The sequence below is a fragment of the Psittacula echo genome (genome assembly GCF_963264785.1).
Source record: "Psittacula echo genome assembly, chromosome: 6".
Taxonomy (NCBI): Eukaryota; Metazoa; Chordata; class Aves; order Psittaciformes; family Psittacidae; genus Psittacula; species Psittacula echo.
In genome coordinates this window covers 28,677,675-28,698,092 of record NC_137743.1, presented here as the reverse complement: position 1 = coordinate 28,698,092, position 20,418 = coordinate 28,677,675, and the positions used below count along the sequence as shown (strand labels likewise).

General features: G+C 46.3%; 2 protein-coding genes across 2 annotated transcripts; one reads left to right on the top strand and one right to left on the bottom strand.

The window, feature by feature from the left end:
- Nucleotides 1-4,935: 4,935 nt before the first annotated feature.
- TSN (translin) lies at nt 4,936-13,644 on the bottom strand. Its single transcript, XM_080621661.1, has 6 exons — nt 13,573-13,644; nt 13,404-13,497; nt 8,094-8,190; nt 7,159-7,274; nt 6,475-6,554; nt 4,936-6,121 (listed from the first exon to the last, which is right to left on the bottom strand). The coding sequence occupies exons 1-6, from the start codon at nt 13,636-13,638 to the stop codon at nt 5,885-5,887; spliced, it is 690 nt and encodes a 229-aa protein (XP_080477787.1). The 5' UTR covers nt 13,639-13,644; the 3' UTR covers nt 4,936-5,884.
- A 368-nt stretch (nt 13,645-14,012) lies between these two features.
- Nucleotides 14,013-19,112, top strand: NIFK (nucleolar protein interacting with the FHA domain of MKI67). Its single transcript, XM_080620898.1, has 6 exons — nt 14,013-14,147; nt 14,232-14,357; nt 15,132-15,240; nt 15,833-16,044; nt 16,736-16,816; nt 18,522-19,112. The coding sequence occupies exons 1-6, from the start codon at nt 14,019-14,021 to the stop codon at nt 18,696-18,698; spliced, it is 834 nt and encodes a 277-aa protein (XP_080477024.1). The 5' UTR covers nt 14,013-14,018; the 3' UTR covers nt 18,699-19,112.
- Nucleotides 19,113-20,418: the final 1,306 nt, after the last annotated feature.

Below are 20,418 nucleotides of genomic sequence, written 5' to 3'. Positions count from 1 at the left end.
ACAAGGCCTCTGTAGCTCCGGACCATTGCACAGGAGCTGAAATCTCAGGCTTTGTTTCTGCTGTACGCTTTCTGCAGTCCCTGTTGAAGTCTCCATCAGGCTCTGGTGGCTGTCAGACTTTACAGAAGCCCATGGGAGCTGTGCAGGGCTGCAGTGCAGACCCAGAGGCAGCTAGACAGTTTTCCCTATTGGGATGGGAGCCAGCAGGCTTCCTGTGGAGAAAACATCATGCTTGCAAGGGTCAGGCTCTTACATTTTTTCCAACAGAAGCAGGTTAGATGTTTGTACACCTGTACTGTGAATACGCAGGTGAACAGGCGTTCAGACAAGGAGTGAATTTCATTCAGACAAGGAAACCCTTCGTTCGAGAAAGGGCTGTTTTAAGGACAGCCATTTTCCCCTTGGGCAGGACAACGTTCCAGGGATGGCTAACCAGTGTACACCAGAAGTGCCAGTTTGAAGTGACAATAAACAGGCAGAGAAACGTGCAAGGAGATATGCATCTTCAGGTAATTCATGCCTGACCTACAGCATACATACAGAAGATATACATACCGTAAAGGACTATTGCTTTCAGTATCAACTTGTTTAATGACACTATGAATTCAGCAGGCAGGAGGCTCACTGAACAGCCCTACACATTTTAGTGCAGTTGCATCCACCAACAGACAGTACTTTAATGAGGGAAGATGGATTGCTGATGGGTAATGGGGTCAGTATCCACACACACACTCCAGGAATCATCCATATTTGGCTGCATCAAAAGGAGCGTGACCAGCAGGTCGAAGGAGGTGATCCTGCCCCTCTACTCTGCTCTTGTGAGACCTCACTTGGAGTATTGTGTGCAGTTCTGGTGTCCTCAACATAAAAAGGACATAGAACTGTTGGAACAAGTCCAGAGGAGGGCCACAAGGATGATCAGGGGACTGGAGCACCTCCCGTATGGAGACAGGCTGAGAAAGTTGGGGCTGTTCAGCCTGGAGAAGAGAAGGCTGCGTGGAGACCTCATAGCAGCCTTCCAGTATCTGAAGGGGGCCTATAAGGATGCTGGGGAGGGACTCTTCATTAGGGACTGTAGTGATAGGACAAGGGGTAATGGGTTCAAACTTAAACAGGGGAAGTTTAGATTGGATATAAGGAAGAAATTCTTTACTGTTAGGGTGGTGAGGCACTGGAATGGGTTGCCCAGGGAGGTTGTGCGTGCTCCATCCTTGGCAGTGTTCAAGGCCAGGTTAGACAGAGCCTTGGGTGACATGGTTTAGTGTGAGGTGTCCCTGCCCAAGGCAGGGGGGTTGGAACTGGAAAATCTTAAGGTCCTTTCCAACCCTAACTATTCTATGATTCTATGTTCACTTTCCACCTTCCTTAATTGCCTCAGTGTGTAAAGACTTTACTGGCTGAAAAATGCAAGTGAGACTCTATAGCACAGAAATCATCGCTTTGCAGTAAAATGAAGGCAAATTATTTACCCAAAGAGGCAATCCTTGGCAATCCTAACAAAGCAGGAAGCAGTTAAATTACTGCAAGAAAAATCAGTTTACCACCTAGTGTTACAGTTCAGTGAACACTTCAAGCAGGCACCGGGGGAGGAAGAAGCTTCCCTCCACACACTGCCACAGCATGTGCAGGACTGAGCAGTGAACCAGATTGTGAGCAAACACTGCTGAAAAATATTGTTCCAGCTAGCTCGGTTCCTTGATGCAGTTCACTGCACAAAGACGTGTGCTGGCACCAGAAAAGGGCCATGTAGAGGTGATTACGTGTCCTTTAATGAGTGCCAGTTTAAGGAGGTGGCTGGATGCTGGCCGCAGTTAATTCCATCAGACTGAGCCCAGTTCCGCAGCTAGCCCCCATGGTCTGCCCTGCATCCCATGCCATGGAGTTCTGTTCACCCCTACTTCTCAAATGGTTTCAGGTCAGCACTTTCATTGATCTGCAGGAGCTGAACAGGCAGCTTTGTAAATAATGAGCAGTTAATCAACTAAGTGCCCTTTTTACTGAAATGACAAGATGGGTTAAAAAAAACCCAAACAGCAAACCAGTGAGTGCATACAGAGACAATCCAAGAGAGCGCTCCCTGGCACACACTCGAGGCTGAAGTGGCTCAGAGAACAGCCGTGCTGGCTGCTGAGTCAGACTCTCCAGCGCTCCTGTGCTGACTCACTCCTCATAGCTGCCAGCACACCCTGCACAGTCCATTCAGTACCAACAGCAGTTATTTGTTCAAGTGCATTCGATTCATCATGAGCCATCAAGCTTTTGCAGTCCTCAAGAGCTCCGTCTCTCACTGCCATTCCCTGCTAGCTAACCTGCTGCTGCTACCCCTGGGAAAGGGGTCAGAGAAGTCTCTCTTCTCTCAGAGAAGAGAGAAGGACCTCCTCAAAAGAAGGACCTTGAGTCCTTCTGAGTCTTCCCTTCTTCCCTCTGCTCCCAGCTCTGGGACAGAAACACAACATGTAGGACCAACGTAACGTGCAGCAATAGAGGCCACAAGGTCCTACAGGCTACCTCTGCAGAGGAAGCTACAAGAACCATGTTCCTGCTTCTCCTTGCTGCACTCTAGGGAGAAAGCTTGCAGTTTTCTTTTCCTTTCCCTAGACCTGGCCTGGGAATGCACCATGCAGCCTGGCCCTTGGAAATTATACTTTCTCCGGAGGAAGATGGTAGTCTCCCCAAAACTTAAAATAGGAAAGAACAAGGTATTTGTTAAACACCCTCCAGAAACATTCCAGTGCTGCGTTCCTTTCTTAGGCACTTGCTCCTCACAGAGCCCTAGACAGGATCCACACCTTGCAGACTTTGTAAGACCCAAGTAAGGGACTTGCTCTTCCAGTTGTCCCTCCCACAGTATCTGCACCTGGGGCACAGCGCTGTTATCACCACCAGCTCTCAGAAACCGCGTAAGATGCAAGAGCTGGCACACCTAGGATCTACTGAAGAGCTGTTCTAGGCATCCCATTACTTGACATCCCATGCCAGGAAGCAGGCCTGTTGCATGACCAAATGCAACTGGAGCACCTTGGACACAAGTCAGCACAAACCCTTGACAGACACCTGCCCTGCAACAGAAACTGCTGCACCACGTGGCCTCACACCCCAAGAACCTTGCAACCTGAGACACCAGACTGATGCCCAGGAAACCTTTCTCTAATTCCCCCTGCACCCATGTGTTTCCTGTGTGACCTTGGTTGTTTCACCCCCAGTCTCCGGTCCTGGCAGTAGAACTGGCTTAAGCTCCTTCCTTCCTCCCACCTCCACAGGGTTAAAGCAGGAAAGAAGCAAACAGCGGCACAAGGCAAGAACAAAGAACTACTTTGAAAGCTGGCCTCATTGCCATGAGGCTTAGGAAGGTGCACCCTCATCTTCTTCATCTGAGAAAAGAGGGATATTACCACCTCCCTATGTTACAAGACATACAAGACAAAGGGTTAGGACAAACATGAAAGATCATGAGATGCCCTGAAGATGAACCTTGCCACATCTTGGATTTGGTAATGATAAACTCCTCCATACCCCCGCTCTACTTAGTGAAACAGGTCAAATAGGTTAAAAATAGTTTTAAAAAAGCCTATGAAATCTGTCTGCAGTTTGAGTTAGGCTTCACTTGCCAGTGGGTAAGAGCACACCACTGAACAGCATAGTCAGTGAGGAGTTCTCTTATTGACCCAGCTTAATTTTAGAGTAGGCTCCCAGAAAGGGAAGCAAAGAACAAATAATCAGACAACAGGCCAACAATTACCAAATGGCCAAAATCAAAGAACAGCTTTTATTGGCCAAAATAACGAAGAAACCATTTTCTTCCAATAAACAGAACAATTCCCTAACTGAAACACTGGTAAATCTTTGCTAACAAAATGAGATGCTAACAAACCCACAAACTTTACTTTTCAGTTTCTTCCTCTGGAAATATTCCTCCTAAAGAAATTACATTTGTCTCCTTACTCCCTGCTGTGCCACCAGAAGAATGACAAAACTCTAAGTTATTTAGGACAAGAGAAACAAACACGTTGAGGGGTACGAGTGTGTCCTTTTAGACAAAGGAAAATAGGCTGTCGATGTTTGCAAACATTTTACATGCAAAGTATCTGAAACTAGTAATTCCCTCTTATCTAAGGATACAAACATTGTACTACATGAACTATAGTTCTGGAGTGTTTCTTTTTTCATCCCAGGGCACACGTACAGTTGTGCCCTATCTAGGCTGTTAAAACTCAGACTCTCCCTGCAGTTTATCTGTTAACACTTCTCTATCCAGAAATCATGGTAGTTAAAAATGGGTTATACTGAGTTCTCAAGGCAAATGATCCTACTAAAACTCAGCATTTGCTCATGTCAGTAAAACAAATACCAGCCAGGGAAAGCAGGTCCTTGCTCTCCCTGGTAACAGAAATCTTGGAGGAAGGGAAAAACCAAGAGAGAGAGAAAATGTGCCAGGGGCAACACACCAGTTCCAATGGAGAAATTCTCGTTTGTGAGGTGGGCTGATGCCAACCTGATGAAGTTTAACCATGCCAAGTGCAAGGTCCTACACCTGGGTCGGAGCAATCCCAGGCACAGCTACAGGTTGGACAGAGAAGAGATTCAGAGCAGCCCTGCAGAGAAGGACTTGGGGGTGTTGGTCGATGAGAAAATGAACATGAGCCGGCTTCAGTGTGCGCTCGCAGCCCAGAAAGCCAACCGTATCCTGGGCTGCATCAAAAGGAGCGTGACCAGCAGGTTGAAGGAGGTGATCCTGCCCCTCTACTCTGCTCTCGGGAGACCTCACTTGGAGTATTGCGTGCAGTTCTGGTGTCCTCAACATCAAAAGGACATGGAACTGTTGGAACAAGTCCAGAGGAGGGCCACGAGGATGATGAGGGGACTGGAGCACCTCCTGTATGGAGACAGGCTGAGAAAGTTGGGGCTGTTCAGCCTGGAGAAGAGAAGGCTGCGTGGAGACCTCATAGCAGCCTTCCAGTATCTGAAGGGGGCCTACGAGGATGCTGGGGAGGAACTATTCATCAGGGACTGTAGTGACAGGACAAGGGGTAACGGGTTCAAACTTAAACAGGGGAAGTTTAGATTGGATATAAGGAAGAAATTCTTTACTGAGAGGGTGGTGAGGCACTGGAATGGGTTGCCCAGGGAGGTTGTGAATGCTCCGTCCTTGGTGGTGTTCAAGGCCAGGTTGGATGAGGCCTTGGGTGACATGGTTTAGTGTGAGGTGTCCCTGCCCAAGGCAGGGGGGTTGGAACTAGATGATCTTAAGGTCCTTTCCAACCCTAACTATTCTATGATTCTATGTCTTCACTGATTTCTCACTTAAGGGGGATACATTAACAGAAGCCATTAAAAAAAAAAATGTGGTTAACAGAGAGACGTGAATCTGTTCAACTTAATGACAGAGGTGAAAATTTAACAAAAAAGCAAAAAACCCAATCAGTGTCTTAAAAAAAAAAAAAGCGTATCTATTTACACACTGTGGTTTGTAAAGCATGACACATATCTGCACTGAGCTGTGTGCTCTGCACATGTCTTCTGAGGTGGGTGAGAAGGGGCAGCTGAAGCACACAACTGCTGCAGCAGTGAAACACCACTATGGAACTAGGGAGAATGTATTTCAGCTCACAGGTGTTACTGACTGCTATTGCTGCTGTGCACAGAACAGCACCCTGTGTTTTGACAGAGGAGCTCCACTGGAAACGGAGAGCCTCCTGCCCTAATCTAGATATAAGTTTACAAAACATTTTGAGGATCTAACATCTGTACTACACCTTTTGTAAGAAAATAGAGAGCAGCTTTTAGCTGCAGTTCTTCTAAACTACTGTAGGAAGACTTTGCTAGCATGCTTCCTAAATTGGCAACCATCTGAGGTAACTGACGATGCTGTTAAAATGAGCATCCTTCATTTCTCTCCACCTGCACCAGGTGTTGCTTCCTTATTGAGTCCTCTGATTGACAAGTCGTAAACCACTTCCTCAATTTTCTTGACATCATATTTCAGGCCATCGTAACGTTTCCTCAGGGAGTCATTCTTCAGGTTGAGGAGACGGAAGCCAGAATCCAGCTCGTTGATAAAAGTTGAGATGCGGAGAGGGCGAGAATAGTCACCAGCCGTGACACTGTTCACTGCCAGTCTAGACTATGAGAAGACAACATGCAGGGAGAACATCAGCGGAGGAACCCACCCAAATCACATCTCTAATCCCATCACTTACTTTACCAAATGAAGCAGTTTTGTTCCAGGCAGTCAGGTTATATATCCTTAGATCTACCTTTCTGTTGACCATGATCATGGATTTTCAACCAAGTGACTAACTTAAATCTTAAAATATCAGTGAGGAACCACTCTTGCACACAGAGAGGTGGTTTGCTGAAAGTTCAGATCAAGGCCTTGCATATCATAACTTGCAGGAACAACTTGGGAAGCTTAGAAAACACATTATTTTTCTAGGTCAGTTTCAATCCAAAGCTATGCATGAATATCTTCCTTACCAGCTCACTGGCGAGAGTTAATACACCAGAAAGATAGTCTTCAATGTCCAGGTGAAAGCCCCGCTCTCGATCAGCTTCAACTAAGATGAAAATTAGAGTGGTAATCAGGTGGTGCTGAACATGAGCAAACCCAGCTAGCTGAAACTGCATTTGTTCACTGAGCTCATTTAAAATATCAAGATTATGAAATACTATTACAAAAGAAAAGTCAGCCTTTCCCTGCATGTAGGGAGCTTTCTGCTGCCTCTCCTCCACATTTTGATTTAGCATATCATATGTCCTCAGCTGAACGTGCAACAGCTTGTAACTGATCCAACAATAACTGAATTTACATCCACACACCAGAGAGGGGTCTGGCCCAGTTTTTAGAAACATATTCCTGGTTTTTTTGGTTTTGTGGGTTTGGTTTGGGTTTTTTTCAAATCCTTTGCTCTGGGAGCACACAATCCTCTTGGAGCATAAGAATTTTATCTGCTTTCCACACTTTTAGACACCAAAAACAAAAATTTAGAGAACCGAGCTTAATCTCTGCATTACTCTTTTGGTATATTTATGCAATTTGAATTAATAATCTGCACGGAAGATTTCTTGGGAAGAAAAGAAGTTCTGCTGGTTCCCTATACCTCTGAAAGCTATGCCTAAAAATGTCACAAGGCTTTTCTCTTTGTTAGAATATTAACTTACTCCCAAGTATTTCTGCAACAGCTTCTCGGGTCACTAATGTTTCTGACTCCAAGTAGACTACAAATGCTGCCAGAAACACCAGCCGCTGAAGAACAAACCTCCAGTGCTCATGAAATCTGTTGAAGAAAACACCAAGTCAACATATACATAAGTAACATCTATTACTGAAGAGTTAGGCAACAAGCATATATTATGTATACATTATGTTTTCCACCTTTACACATAGGCCAAAAACATCACAAAGTGCTATCTAAACAACACCAGCTTAAAGGCATCTCCTTGGTGCTCCAGAACTTCACCCCAGGAAACCATGCTGGACGCTGGCATTCATTCTTCCACCCCTCACACACCTACTCAGTTCACGAAGTTTTTCAGGTTGCCATGCCCACAAGACAACCATTTTCTCTCCCATCTTCCCTCAGCAGGTCTGAGCTGACAAGACTCTTGTCCTTTGAAATGTTCTTGCTAGACACTGTCCCCTTCTGGCAGCAGCAAACACAGAGGTGACAACTTCATTTTGTATCTGCAGTATCAAACAGCCATTTCATGACAGATTTGGAGCCGTTTTCAGACATGCCCCAAACCTAGCAACTCAACTGAAACTAATGGAGCAGCAAATGCTCTGCTCTCAGAAACCAGAGGCAGCTCCAACAAAACATCAATTCCTAAACTTTTGGCTTTCTTTTTTAAAAAAGTTTCCAGAATAAGAATTAAATACTGGATATTCTTTTAGTGAAACGTTATGAATAGTGTTTGAGCAAAAGCTTTTTTTATCTGTGCTGATAAAAACCTCACAGTCCTCTACCACAATTTGCTTTTCAGACAGAAAGAAGCATTCAGACCATCAACATTTAAATCATTCTTCCAAAGTAACAATGCCAGCTATGCCCAGGCAATTCCCATTTCCATGTCTGGCTGTGTGTGATTCTGCACACCTGTAATACTGATCAGCAGGAAACTTGGTCTTCAGAGAGTCCAGCTGTATTTTCACTGTACCAAAGTGTTCACGAGCCTTCTGACATTTCTTAGGTACTGAAAAAGAAACAGTGCAACATTCAGTACTTGACAGAGAGTGAGTTTGTGTAAACAGAGAGTTTTCCTGTGTTGGCAGTATTATTTACACTCCTTTGTTGTCCGAGAGAAGTCTACTGACATGTAGAATCAATCTAAGAAATTCTCATTGTCACACCATGAGTCACACAGGTAGAGGAGAAACACTCCTGAGTTCCACGCTGTCTAATCTGCTCTAGTCCTCAGTTTCAAACTTGAGCCAAGATGCCCCAGTGTTATTTAAGAATCACTGCTAATCATTACTGCTTCTATGAAACTTATGCCATGGATGACGACCCCATTCTGTAATGGGCACTGACAGAAGAAAACTCTGGAAAGGTCACAGACCAAAAGGCAATGGGGGATACAAACAGATGGAGGCAGGAATGGATGAACATAAGAGTCTGTGTGTTGTTTCTCTATGGAACAAAGGCACGTGGTAATGCACTGAGCAGAGTGGCAAACGAGCAATGCTGGAGGAGAGATAACAAGTAGAGATGTAGAAAGGCTGGAAAAGACATTGAGTGCAAGACCTCATCTGAAGTAGCAGAGGAGCAGTTTTGTTTGAGGGTCTGTAAATATGCAAGAGCTGAGATCATGGCAGAAGTTATCTGGGGGGCAAGGGAGGGAGTCACAAGAGCAGCGACATGGTTAAAGCCCCATGCTATGAGCCCATCCACCCATCTGGAGTGGCAGGGATGCAGACTGCGATGCAGAAAGACAGACATGCCAAAGATCAGGCATGACCTGATAATGGGACATTTTTAGTTCTAGCTGTGTGGATGGAGTGAGAGAAAGGGGTGGCCAGCTGGGCTGTGCAGGTTTTATAAAGAGAGAAACAAGGTGTTCTGGAGAGCACTCTCATGCAGTGGTTTAGAAGCAAAAGCAACCACCAGACCACAAGCAATAGGACAGCGCTACACACAGCAGCTGGCAGGAGAAAGCACGTGTACACACTGGGCAGTGCTGCCAAACAACCTGTACAGTCAAAGGAAAACCAACTTTTCTTTCTCAATTTTAAAATCTTAGAATATTTTTTTCTTATGAATCAGACTTAGGTTAGATGAGGTGCAACATCTCTTCAGGAAACTGCTTTTCCTGCTTTCAAAGTAATGTATTTGAAGAAACTGAGTTTCAGCCTGACCAATGATGTTATACCTCCGCAGAGAAATGGTCCCTTGTTTATGTGCCACCCACTGTCACCTCCCGTTTATTGACACGATTTGCAGCCACACTGCACCTGCAGCACCAGGGCCCTCACCAAACCACTATCTCTTAACTGTGCCCTTCTCAGAAATCCTGATCACAGCCCAAGGCAGGTAGGTCACCCTGGCAGGCTCTCCTGCATTTGATATACAGAAGCTAAGATTAAATAAGATGCATAGAAGCTACATCAGAAAGCTCTGATGGATGATTTCTACCAAACAAGTCCTACTAGAGTCACTTAAATATACTTAAAAAGCTTCTTCCAATTCATAAAGCACAATTTCTGTTAAAAAAAAAAAAAAAAAAGGGGGGGACACTTAAAAAGAAAAGCTTTGGGATGCAGAAGGTGAAAGTGCTCTGTGTGGCAGCCAGAATGAAAGAAACGTGTGAAGCTCACTGACAGCCAGCCTTTTAGCATCATCCTCAAACTTTGGTGTCTGCCTCAGCTGTGTCAACCATCGCCTAGCATCTGGGGACAAAGTTCTGCCAGAGGGTCCTGTGACAAAATAAGCAATCTTTACAGGAAAGTTTCAGACAAGTGCTCAATGATACACACATAGCTTCCCAACTTCAAGCTATACTCGTGTCTCCTTGGATATCATCACTGATGTTTGGCTAAACTTGACACCATGTATTTCAAGAGCAAAGACATACTAAGCTGCCTTTCAGCCTCTGAAGACCCTATCTGTCACTCAGATTCACGTCAGCTAACAGGAGGCTGCAGCACACCCTGCCCTGAACAGCTCTCCCTGCAGTTCTTGAACTCCATTTTGGACAGGGAACAGAAGAAGCTGAAGGAGATCCTCTAACCCTGTTCTAGAGGATGACGGCCTGAGGCTCTGCTGGTTTTCCTTCCCTTCCCCACAGCTAAATAAAGGCTACAACTGCAAGTGTGTATCCCACAGCAAAGCAGTCTCACACTCAGTGCAGAGACCACAGTCAAGCCAGCACCACCCAACAGCTGTTGTCTGCAGATAGGTGGCTGCCCTGCAGTAAAAGAGGTTAGATGAAAACTCAATGAAAACAGATTTAACTAAGAGGTATTTTAAGTTCCCGGAGAACAGAGGAAAGGCGCTGGGTGGGCAAGACAATGTTTCAAATACCAACTAACTCATATTTCTATTAACCAAGCTCACTCCATCCACTACCCTTCTCTTTGGCAGGAGGGACTGCTCAGCCTGGTGCAAATCCCTTCCCTGTTTTCAAGAGTTCTCTGTTGCCTCCTTGAGTTTTCATCACTCTGTTTCAACTGATGATGGAACAGAAATTACAAAGGGTCAACCAGCAGGCTTGGGGGAGAAAGCTATCTCCCAGGTGACAGGGTACAACAAGCTCTACAGCCTCTCTTGGCAGCAGCACCAGCTTCAACCAGCCACAGCAACACAGCTGCAGCCACCCAGCATCATTAGCTACTCTGTCACCCGGGAACTTGTAATAGTTAATAGTATTCTTGCTTTTTTATTAGTTTCCAGTTTATTTATTATTTAGTATTTTAATAGTTCAATATAGATTATTAATAGGATTCATAGTTTTTCTTATATCTTAGAATAAATAAATATAAACCTGAAAAGTCTTGATACTACAAAGTCTAGCAAGAACTCTTTTGCAATGAATAATCCTCTCTCTCATAGCTACAAGTCATTGTTTATCCCTTTTAATCTACTAAGAAAGTATCATTTCAGTTTCTTAGTCAAATTTTGATACTGACTCAATGAAATGCTGTAGAAAAGCCACACAGACATTTAAGCACACTACACTGCAGAACTATAACCATGACCAAATAAAACTGCAATCTAAATACGTGACATCTAACAAGTGCTACTTATCCCCCAAACAATCCTTCTGCTAACTGACATTGTATTATTTTGCTGTTATCCTTTCTTGATTTGCTTTATTGTTCTTCTAAGTGACTAGAAACAGACAGGTCTCTTATCATGAGTTAACGCTTAACCTACTGTCCTGGGTTCAGCAGTAGCAGTTATTTTTTCTACTTCTTAGTAGCTGGTGCAATGCTGTGGTTTTGACTTTCAGCCTGGGAACAGAGCTGATAACACCGATGTTTTTAGTTACTGCTCAAATGTTTAGCCTGACCAAAGACTTTGAGTCTCATGCTCTGCCAGGGAGGAGGGGAAGCTGGGAGGAAGCAGAGACAGGACACCTGACCCAAACTAGCCAAAGAGGTATTCCATACCACAGCACGTCATGCCCAGGAGGTAACTGGGAGTTGCCAGGCTAGAGCACTGCTCGGTGGGGGCGAAGTATCAGTCGGTGAGGTGTTGTATTCTCTTCTCTTGTTATTTCCTTTATCATTATTATTATTGGTGGTAGCAGTAGTGATTTGTGTTATACCTTATTTACTGGACTGTTCTTATCTCAACCCGTGGGAGTTGCATTCTTTCGATTCTTCTTCCCATCCCTCCAGGAGCGGGGGGAAGAGAGGGTGGGGGGATGTAGACTGCGTGGTTCTAATTTACGGCCTGGGCTCAAACCACGACACCTACTAAGCATGTATTTGTTATCTTTGGTATTACAAGAATTACAAGATTAGGGTTTTTTCTGGTGTTCACTTTTAACTCTTCTAAATCTCTTCTCAGACTCTGCAAGTTCCAGGACCAGCTCTCTCCCTCAAAAAAAAAAAAAAAAAAAATCAATGGAAAATACACTGAGCCAGACACAGGTCTCTACTATTCAATGCTGGAAAGCAGTCCCTGAAGTTGATACACAAAACAACATCCACAGGTTTCCATCTTAGAAAACTGAGCTTATGCTTGTGTAAATTAACCAATGAGCAGTTGTAATCTTTAGCACAGCCAGATTCCCTAAGCAGGTGGGAGCTGCGCTTGTCAGCAGAGGTCAGACCTCAGGAGTTGCACGTTGCTAAGCACGTACCCTCTCAGGGGCCAGAGAAATCCCAGGCCACCAGCAGGTCATCAGGCTGGTAACAACCACTCAGCTCTGCAGGTGAATAAAGCAGCACCTGGTGAGGTTTATTCTTCTATTCACCTTCAGAGGTGCCTTGACAGGTTTCTCCTCTTCCTAAATCTCTCATAAAAATTTCCAGGAAAGTCAGGATGGTTCTGTCTTCTCAGGAGATATTCACTGACTTGAAAAAATAGCTTTTAAGTTATATATTTAAGAAAAAAAAACCTGTTTATGCCAGTAGTTTTGACAGTGAGTTGAAAAGAGGGGATGGAGAAAGCAGAAAGAGCACATCTGACACCTAGGACTGTAGTGCTGTTCTCATGCTCTGCAGGAAACGGGCTGGCCCAGAAACATTATGTCAAAAATCTTACACAAGTTTGTATTGAAAGCCGGGAACCAGGCTTCCTACAACCCAAACCTCAAGACCAGCAGAACAACCCCCTGATGTACGGCAAATGTACATTAAGGACAACTCCTGCCTTATTGTTGGTCTTTGCAAACTCCCCTTTAGATTCTGCAGCACTGGGCAGATTTTACACACACACACAGTCAGTCTCATACAAACCAGACTACAGACCCCCCTTCTCTCACCATCTTGAGCACTCCCAGAGCATTCGGGATCACAGCTTATTGGGGGATATGGTAAAGACGTGAGGAAGGGGATACAAAGGCCATCAGTTGGTGGTAAAATTACTAGAACATAAAAATTCATGTGCACATCGCTTCAAAGCAATCCTACAGAGGAGCCAATGCAATGGCCCAGAAAGCGAACACCTCTAAGAAAAGCACGCTCTTCTGCACGGAGACAGCGACACAGCTGACAAGAGAGGGGAGAAAGGGAAAAAGCGGCGCTCCCTGGGGATGCAATAGCATCTTTTCTACCCGCATGGCTCGAGAACTCCCAGCTGCACCCTCTTCCCCCCGGCAGCCCCCGCGAAGCCCACGCACGACACCCCGCGAGCAACCACACGAAGCCTGGGAGAGAGGCACCCGTGACAGAGGGACCCTCGCCCCTCGAAGGGCGCTTCCCGTTCCCCAGCGGCTGAGGGTGGCCGTGCGGGACTCACTGTCTTGGAAGCCGGTTCCCTGGTGCACGCCCTGAAGCAGCGTGAGGATCTCCCGGGCCGTCTGCTCCAGCGTCTGCACCACCTTCCGGATCTCCTGCGGGGACAGGCAGCGTCACGGGAGCACCGGACGCCCCAGGCCCGCCCCCCGCGCGCCCAGCCCCGCGCGCACCTCGCGGATGTCCTGGTCGGCGGTGAGGACGCCCTGCAGAGCGATGAACATGTCGCTCACCGACATGGTGCCCGCCCGCTGCCTCCCGCCTCCCGCCGCTGGGGCCTCCCTCCAACACGGAGGACCTGCTCTGCCGTTGGCGCAGGGGCTGTCCGCGCAGAGCCTGACCGCGTTGTGACGGGCTGCCTAGCGCAGTGCCTGAGCGGCTGAAGGGGACAGCACTGTCCGGGCCGGGTCCGTGTTTCAAGGCGTCGTTCCCGGTGGCCGCCGCTGCCGTGTGGCGGGGACGAGTTGCCACGCGACGTCGTGCGGGCAGGGGCCGGTCCGCAGCGCTGCGCATCATTGCTAGGAGACAGCTCGTCTCTGTTCTGCACCTGCGCGCCCTCGCCGCCGCGCGACACCGCGTGCGAGGGTAGTGACGCGCTTCCGGCGGCGAGGAGTGTAGCATGGCGACGGTGGCCCCGGCCTCAGCACCGGCCGCGGCTCCGGCCGCGTCGTTGCTGGCTTTGGAACCGCAGCTGCAACGCGAGTTCCAGCAGAAGGTGCAAAGGGTCCGCAAGAGCCGTGCGGCCAAGGTGAGCGGGGCAGGCACGGGCGGGGTGGGGGTGGCCCGGCCCGGCGTGGCATGTCGTGGCCTGACGCGCTGCTGTGTCCCGCAGGAGGAGCTGACACCGGGCGTGGTGTACATTGGGCACCTCCCGCGGGGGCTCTGCGAGCCGCAGATGTACCAGTACTTTGAGCAGTTTGGGACGGTGACGCGGCTCCGCCTCTCCCGGAGCAAGAAGGTAACGCGCCTCGGGGAGCTCTGCCTCTCACGGGCCGCCGGGCACCGCCACTGCAGTTCCATGAGCGGGCAGAGGGGGGCTCCGTGCTCGGTTGCTCGTCTGTGGAATAATGGTTTCGAAACGGGACCTGGGGTGGTGGCGTGTGCGGCTTTCATTGTTTCTGCGCTGCGGACAGGCAGGTTCAGCGGCACTTGATGTAGTCCCATTTTTTCTGTGAGTAAATACACTTGCGTGGGAAGTACTGCCACAATGCACTAGTTCAGGCTGCAAAGTGGAATGTGATGGGAAAGACTCCGGTTTAGCTTTCTTGTTGTTTTGTGCTCAATAAGTTTAACTTCTTCTAATTTCTGGCTTTATCATCGTATCATAATATTGCCAGGTGACCTCGGTGACAATCACAGAACGACAGTGATACAGGGCAGCTTTTTTGTAAATAAACAGGTATTGATGAGCAGTTTGTTTCATATGCATATGCTGATTTAGGATTAAATCCGGTGCTTCAAAGTGGAAGAAAGCAGATTTAGATTAGATATCAGAAAGAAGTTCCGCATTATGAGGGAGGTGAGGCACTGGCAGAGGTTGTCCAGAGGAGCTGTGGCTGCCACATCCCTGGCAGTGTTCAGAGCCAGGCTGGATGGGGCTTGGAGCAGCTCGGCCTGGTGAGAAATGTCCCTGCAACTTTTTGAAGTTACTTGTGGTCAGCTGAGAATGGGATGTGACAGTTCTTCAGTTATTAAAACATTGTCTCATATTTCTTTCTGTCATTGCTCACAGACAGGAACTAGCAAAGGCTATGGATTTATAGAGTTTGAGTCTGACGACGTGGCCAAGATTGTTGCAGACACAATGAATAACTACCTGTTTTCTGAAAGACTGCTGAAGTGTAAGTATAAGCTGAAATGTAAGGTGATTTTCTGTGGGGCTGAGTTTTTCTTCTTTCTCTGCATGTGTATAGAACACAGGCTTTTGGTTGCTGCTACTGTTTTGCTCAAGGCTGATAATGCTCATTGTGTAATCTTACAACATACAGTCTGAGGGAGTGGTGGGTTTTTCTGCAGAGACAGTTGCTGTAATGTGGAAATTCCTTATAATTTGTAACTGTGTCTGTGTAGTTAGACACAAGGGGCTTTTTTGATTAAAATATTAATCAACTTAGGGAGCTCCTCAGACATAGTGACAGTAACACTTGCTTTGGAGAGGATTATGAGATATATATGCATCAACTTTTGAAAAACAAGTTTCTCTGACTCTTTCCTGGGTGAAAATGAAAATGTGCTCTTTCCATCCATCCATCCCCAGTTCTGTTACTAATGGGTATTCAGTTACTTTCCATGTTCTATATTCACAAAACATGGTACAAGTGCTCTGCAGTAGGAGTGGATGATGTTATAACTAGGACTAGTCAGGGTTATGTGGGTGCGTGTGGTGAGCAGAGTAGCTCTGCTCTAACCTGATCTCATATGTTCATGGTACAGGTCAGTTCATAGCTCCTGAAAGGGTCCATGAAAACCTCTTCAAAAACAGCAACAAGATATTCCGGAAGCCGTCCCAGCCAGCGGTCAGGCGGTACAATAGGATACGTTCACTCGTTCAGAAGGCAAAGATGACAAAGCGGTTGCTGCGGAAGGAGAAACTCTTACGGAAGAGGCTGGCTGAAAAGGGGCTCGATTATGACTTCCCAGGATTTGTAAGTTGGGCATCACAGTGTGTGATCACACAGTGAGTGTTTTATGCAGATCGTGTTTGCTGTGCTCAGTACAAGAAAACGACGTTTTGTGTGGAACTGGTAAAAGGGCTGGAGCACCAGGGAGATGTTCTTGTGCTAAGAACTGTATAAAAACTCCTGGAAAGTACTGTAGTGCTCTTGCTGGATTGTACCCCGTGTGTGGGTTTACTTTTAGAGAAGCAAATAAATAACAGCAAGGGGAAGATATTCCTTTTATTCTGGTAATACAAACAGTTCGATGTTCTGTGATTTTTACTATTTGACTCCAAATCACAGAAGAGTGACAGCTCTTTGCCCAAGCCCTGTGGGATGCTTTGGCAGTGTTGGCATTTGATGGCAGGTCCATCCCCAGACCCTGCCTACCCCAACCATGCATAGTGCTGGTTTGCAGAGTGCTTGTGTGAGGTACTTCTATTTTAAGCAGTGCTGTTAACATGGTATTATTTTAAATGCATATTAGCAGCTTTTCTTATGTTGTTTGGGTGGTTTTGTTCAAACCAGTTCACCTCTGCAGCACTGTCAGTCATTTTATTCATTGAAACCTAATTGCTGTAGCAAATTTGTAGTTATGAAGCCCATAGACTGTTAAGTGACTGTGTGTTCACACAAGGAAGTTTGTAGTGATCTACACCTGATGTGTCTTGCTTCCTAGGCTGCACAGGAGTGTTCCTTAAAGAGGAAGAAAGTTAAAACATCCAAGGAGTCAGAAGTGGACATTTCTTTGAGTAGCCAGGTAAGACCCAACAGTCCTGGTGGTGCTCAGCACTGTGCTCCACCGTTCACACTTGGGCAAATGTTTCAAGTCTGCAGCTGGTATCTTCATATTAATTTCAACACCTGAAAACCTTCACATTGTTTGCTTGAGAGATTTTTGTGTCAAAAGTAGCTCCTTCTAGATGTATTAACACTCCTGAACTGGGGAGGGTGTTTGGATCTTCTCAGTTCTTTCTCCCATGGGAATATTTAGCAGCAAAGGCTTGTTCTCAGCATATTGTAACTAGCAGTGCTTGTCTCAGTGTGCATTCAGGCACCTGCTATTCAGCACTAACTTGAAGCTACAGAAACACAGGGTGCTGGGAACAGTCACCTCTACAACCCCTATGCCCGTGCTTTAAACTGGTACAGAGTCTCTTTGGTGGCATCTGTCCTGGTTTAGCAGTAGCAGTCATTTTTTCTACTGGTGCAGTGCTGTGTTTTGACTTTCCGCCTGGGAACAGAGCTGATAACACCGATGTTTAGACTGACCAAGGACTTTGAGAGTCTCATGCTCTGCCAGGGAGGAGGAGAAGCCAGGAGGAAGCAGGGACAGGACACCTGACCCAAACTAGCCAAAGAGGTATTCCATACCACAGCACGTCATGCCCAGGATGTAGAACTGAGAGTGCCCGGAAGGGCTGGAACACTGCGGGGTGGGGGTGAGGTACCGGTTGGTGAGCGGTTGTATTCTCTTCCTTGTTATTTCCTTTATCATTATTACCATTAGTGGTAGCAGTAGTGATTTGTGTTATACCTTAGTTATTAAACTGTTCTTATCTCAACCCGTGGGAGCTGCATTCTTTTGATTCTCCTCCCCGTCCCTCCAGGAGCGGAGGGAAGAAAGGGGGGGGGGGGAAGTGGACTGCGTGGCTCTGATTTACAGCCTGGGCTTAAACCACGACAGCATCCTTCTGTTGTTCTGTGCTATGTTATAATACGAACCTGTTTTGACCAAAAGGAAGTTGAACCATTACAGCGTAGTGCTGTCAGTCCTCGTTTGCATGCTGCACTGTCCCTTCTCCCTCGTGCTCTCCAGGCATGGTATTCCAGCATTTTGAAAACTAATGCCAGCTAGAAGTAGCAGTAAGATGAAAGCTGAAGTCATCAGGACTGAGATTTGGGATAGTGGCAGTCTAAACTGCCTGTAAAGTATTGCCATTTCTGTTTTGTTTCATCATTGTTGTGAATTTGGCTTTGTGTTGGTTTTTTTTAATGTTGCTGGATTTACTTGTGGTAGTTGGGACGGGACTGGTTGTGAGTGCAACAGCATAACTCCTACATTCAGTCAACTAAGTTTTGGGAGCTTGCTGAGGGATTGAAACTGGAATGTTGTGGCTCTGCTGTGGGCTTGAACGTAGCATTTCTATCTGTTTGGTTGGTTGTGATTTTCTTTTTCCCCTGATTCTTTTCTTCTTGGTGCTCTGAGTCAGGAAATACAAAGTTTAGAAAGCAAATGTGCAAATTGACATTTTAGAAGATGTGAATTACTTTAATTTGCCTTTTGCATATATTTTTTGAAGTTGATGCTTTTGTCTGAAGAAACAATGTCCGCAGAAATAGCTGCTTATAAAAGGAAAACCATTTTCCCTAATGTTGAAGGTGTTAAGGAGAGCTGCACTGAGGTGCCTCGTGGTGACTCTCTCAGGCTTTGCAATGAATCATGTTTTTTTTGATCTCTTCAGGATCCTACTCCAGTCTGTACTCCAACAGTGCTCGAGCGCCGGAGAGCTGCTCAGGTGGATGGTGATGCGGAAGACAATGAAATAACTCTCAAACTGCCCCGTGCCAGTACTAAGAATGGTGTGCCGAGAACAAAGAAGCAGCAAAGAAAAAGACCAAAGCTGAAGAAACAGAAATAGACTTATAATTTGGGTGGCTGCAGCCATGTTTTTTCTCAACTCAAAGTGGCTGAGTTGGTGTTTCTAAAGGTTCTGCTGCCCTGGTTTGGTTTGTCTTGACTAGACTGTTTCCGTCTTTCCTAGGCAAGGGATCCATTTACAAGTCCTCTCTCTCCTGTTTATCCATCATAGGACCCATGGTCTCCTCTGCCTTTGAAGATGTTTTTGACTTTGTGCTCACAAGTGCCCGTGCTGTGACATGCCTACAGTCGTGCCAAAACCTTCAGCTAATTCTGTAACTTGTTTCTAGCACTCGCTGTATTGAAACAATCTGAGGCTGTCCAGACAGAGCTTGCTGATGCAGGCTCTATCTTACATTTGTAATTAATCATGGGTTATAAAAACCAAAAAGAAATTAACCATTTTTGAGCTGCATTGGCTCTTGGTAGTGGTTCTTCTATTTAATTGAATGTCTGCTTTTCGTGTGAGTTCTCACATATTTACCCAAATAGAGGGTGAAAGTTTTGTTTTTTCCTGAGGAAGCCATCCCTTGAATTTCATCTCCTGTTTGTGCTCAGTCAAGATCTGCCTGTACTGTTCAGGGCAGAGGCAGAACACAAGCTGCCTGAGTGAGCCAGTGCCTTTCAACCCTGCTTTCAGCAATGCCTGGGAAACTTGGCCTTTGCCAGGGCGTGGAGTGGTTGCAGAAGACTTGGAAAGAGCTGGGATTAGGAAGGTGGTGAGAAGAGACAAAGGAAGATGGCTGCAGTCACTCACATTCAAGATTCCCATTCCATTCCCTATGCAGGCAAAATATTTGTGTTTGGGTATACCCTGCTGGGGAGGATGCAGAGTGGCTGCTCTTTCGGCTGATGGCTTAGCCAGAGTCACAGCTACGCTTTCATTCCTCAGTTGTGTAAAAGGCATTTCACTTTGCCAAGGTCCCAGTTGTGCACCTACTGTTGTGTTGCTTTACCTCTGGGCTGAGCAGGCAAAGGTAACTTGCTGATTCTGTGGAGCTTTGTCTGCCATAAGCGTGCCATTGCCTGGTTCAGAAAACGTTCAAGGACTTGCAAAGTGCGGCTGCTTTTAGAGGCACTTGTTGCTGAGCTGCAGAGACAAACCAAAGGTGACAACTAGCTTATGTACAGCTGTCCTCAGAGGGAGCAAGGCTGAGAACACGCATCAGTAATCAGAGCAGTGTGGGGTTTATTATTTCTGTTGTCATTTGGGCTCTGCAGCACCTTGTCCTTGTATTTTGGTGTCACTGCCTGCATCTTCTCTTTCAAAGGTGATAAGCACATTGCAATGTTGTAATAAGAATCTGGGTGGGTGAGTCACAAATGGGATGACAGGTTTTTGTCATCAGTAGTACGAGTTCAGAGAATTGAGCATAGCTTTTTGTTGTGCATCAAGATTTATCCCTGTTCCAACATAATCTGTCACAGCTGACTGCAGATAGCCAGTCTTGTTTGAAAATGCAACTTTACTGTGCAGTTAGAATTTGGATTTTATTGCAAATGTGAGACCCACAGAAATTCCAGTTTGCATTTTGTGGTATGTACTTAGCCTTGATCTTTTCTTGTCTGAGATGAAAGGTTCTCTACTGCTGTTGGCTGAAGGTCAGACTTGGCAGGAGGCTTCAGAGGAAAGCCCAGGTGATAATAACTGGCTGCTCAGGTAGGCAGCTGGCACTAGTTCCTTGGCTATTTTAAGACGAGGGCTCTTGGCAGAGGAGAAG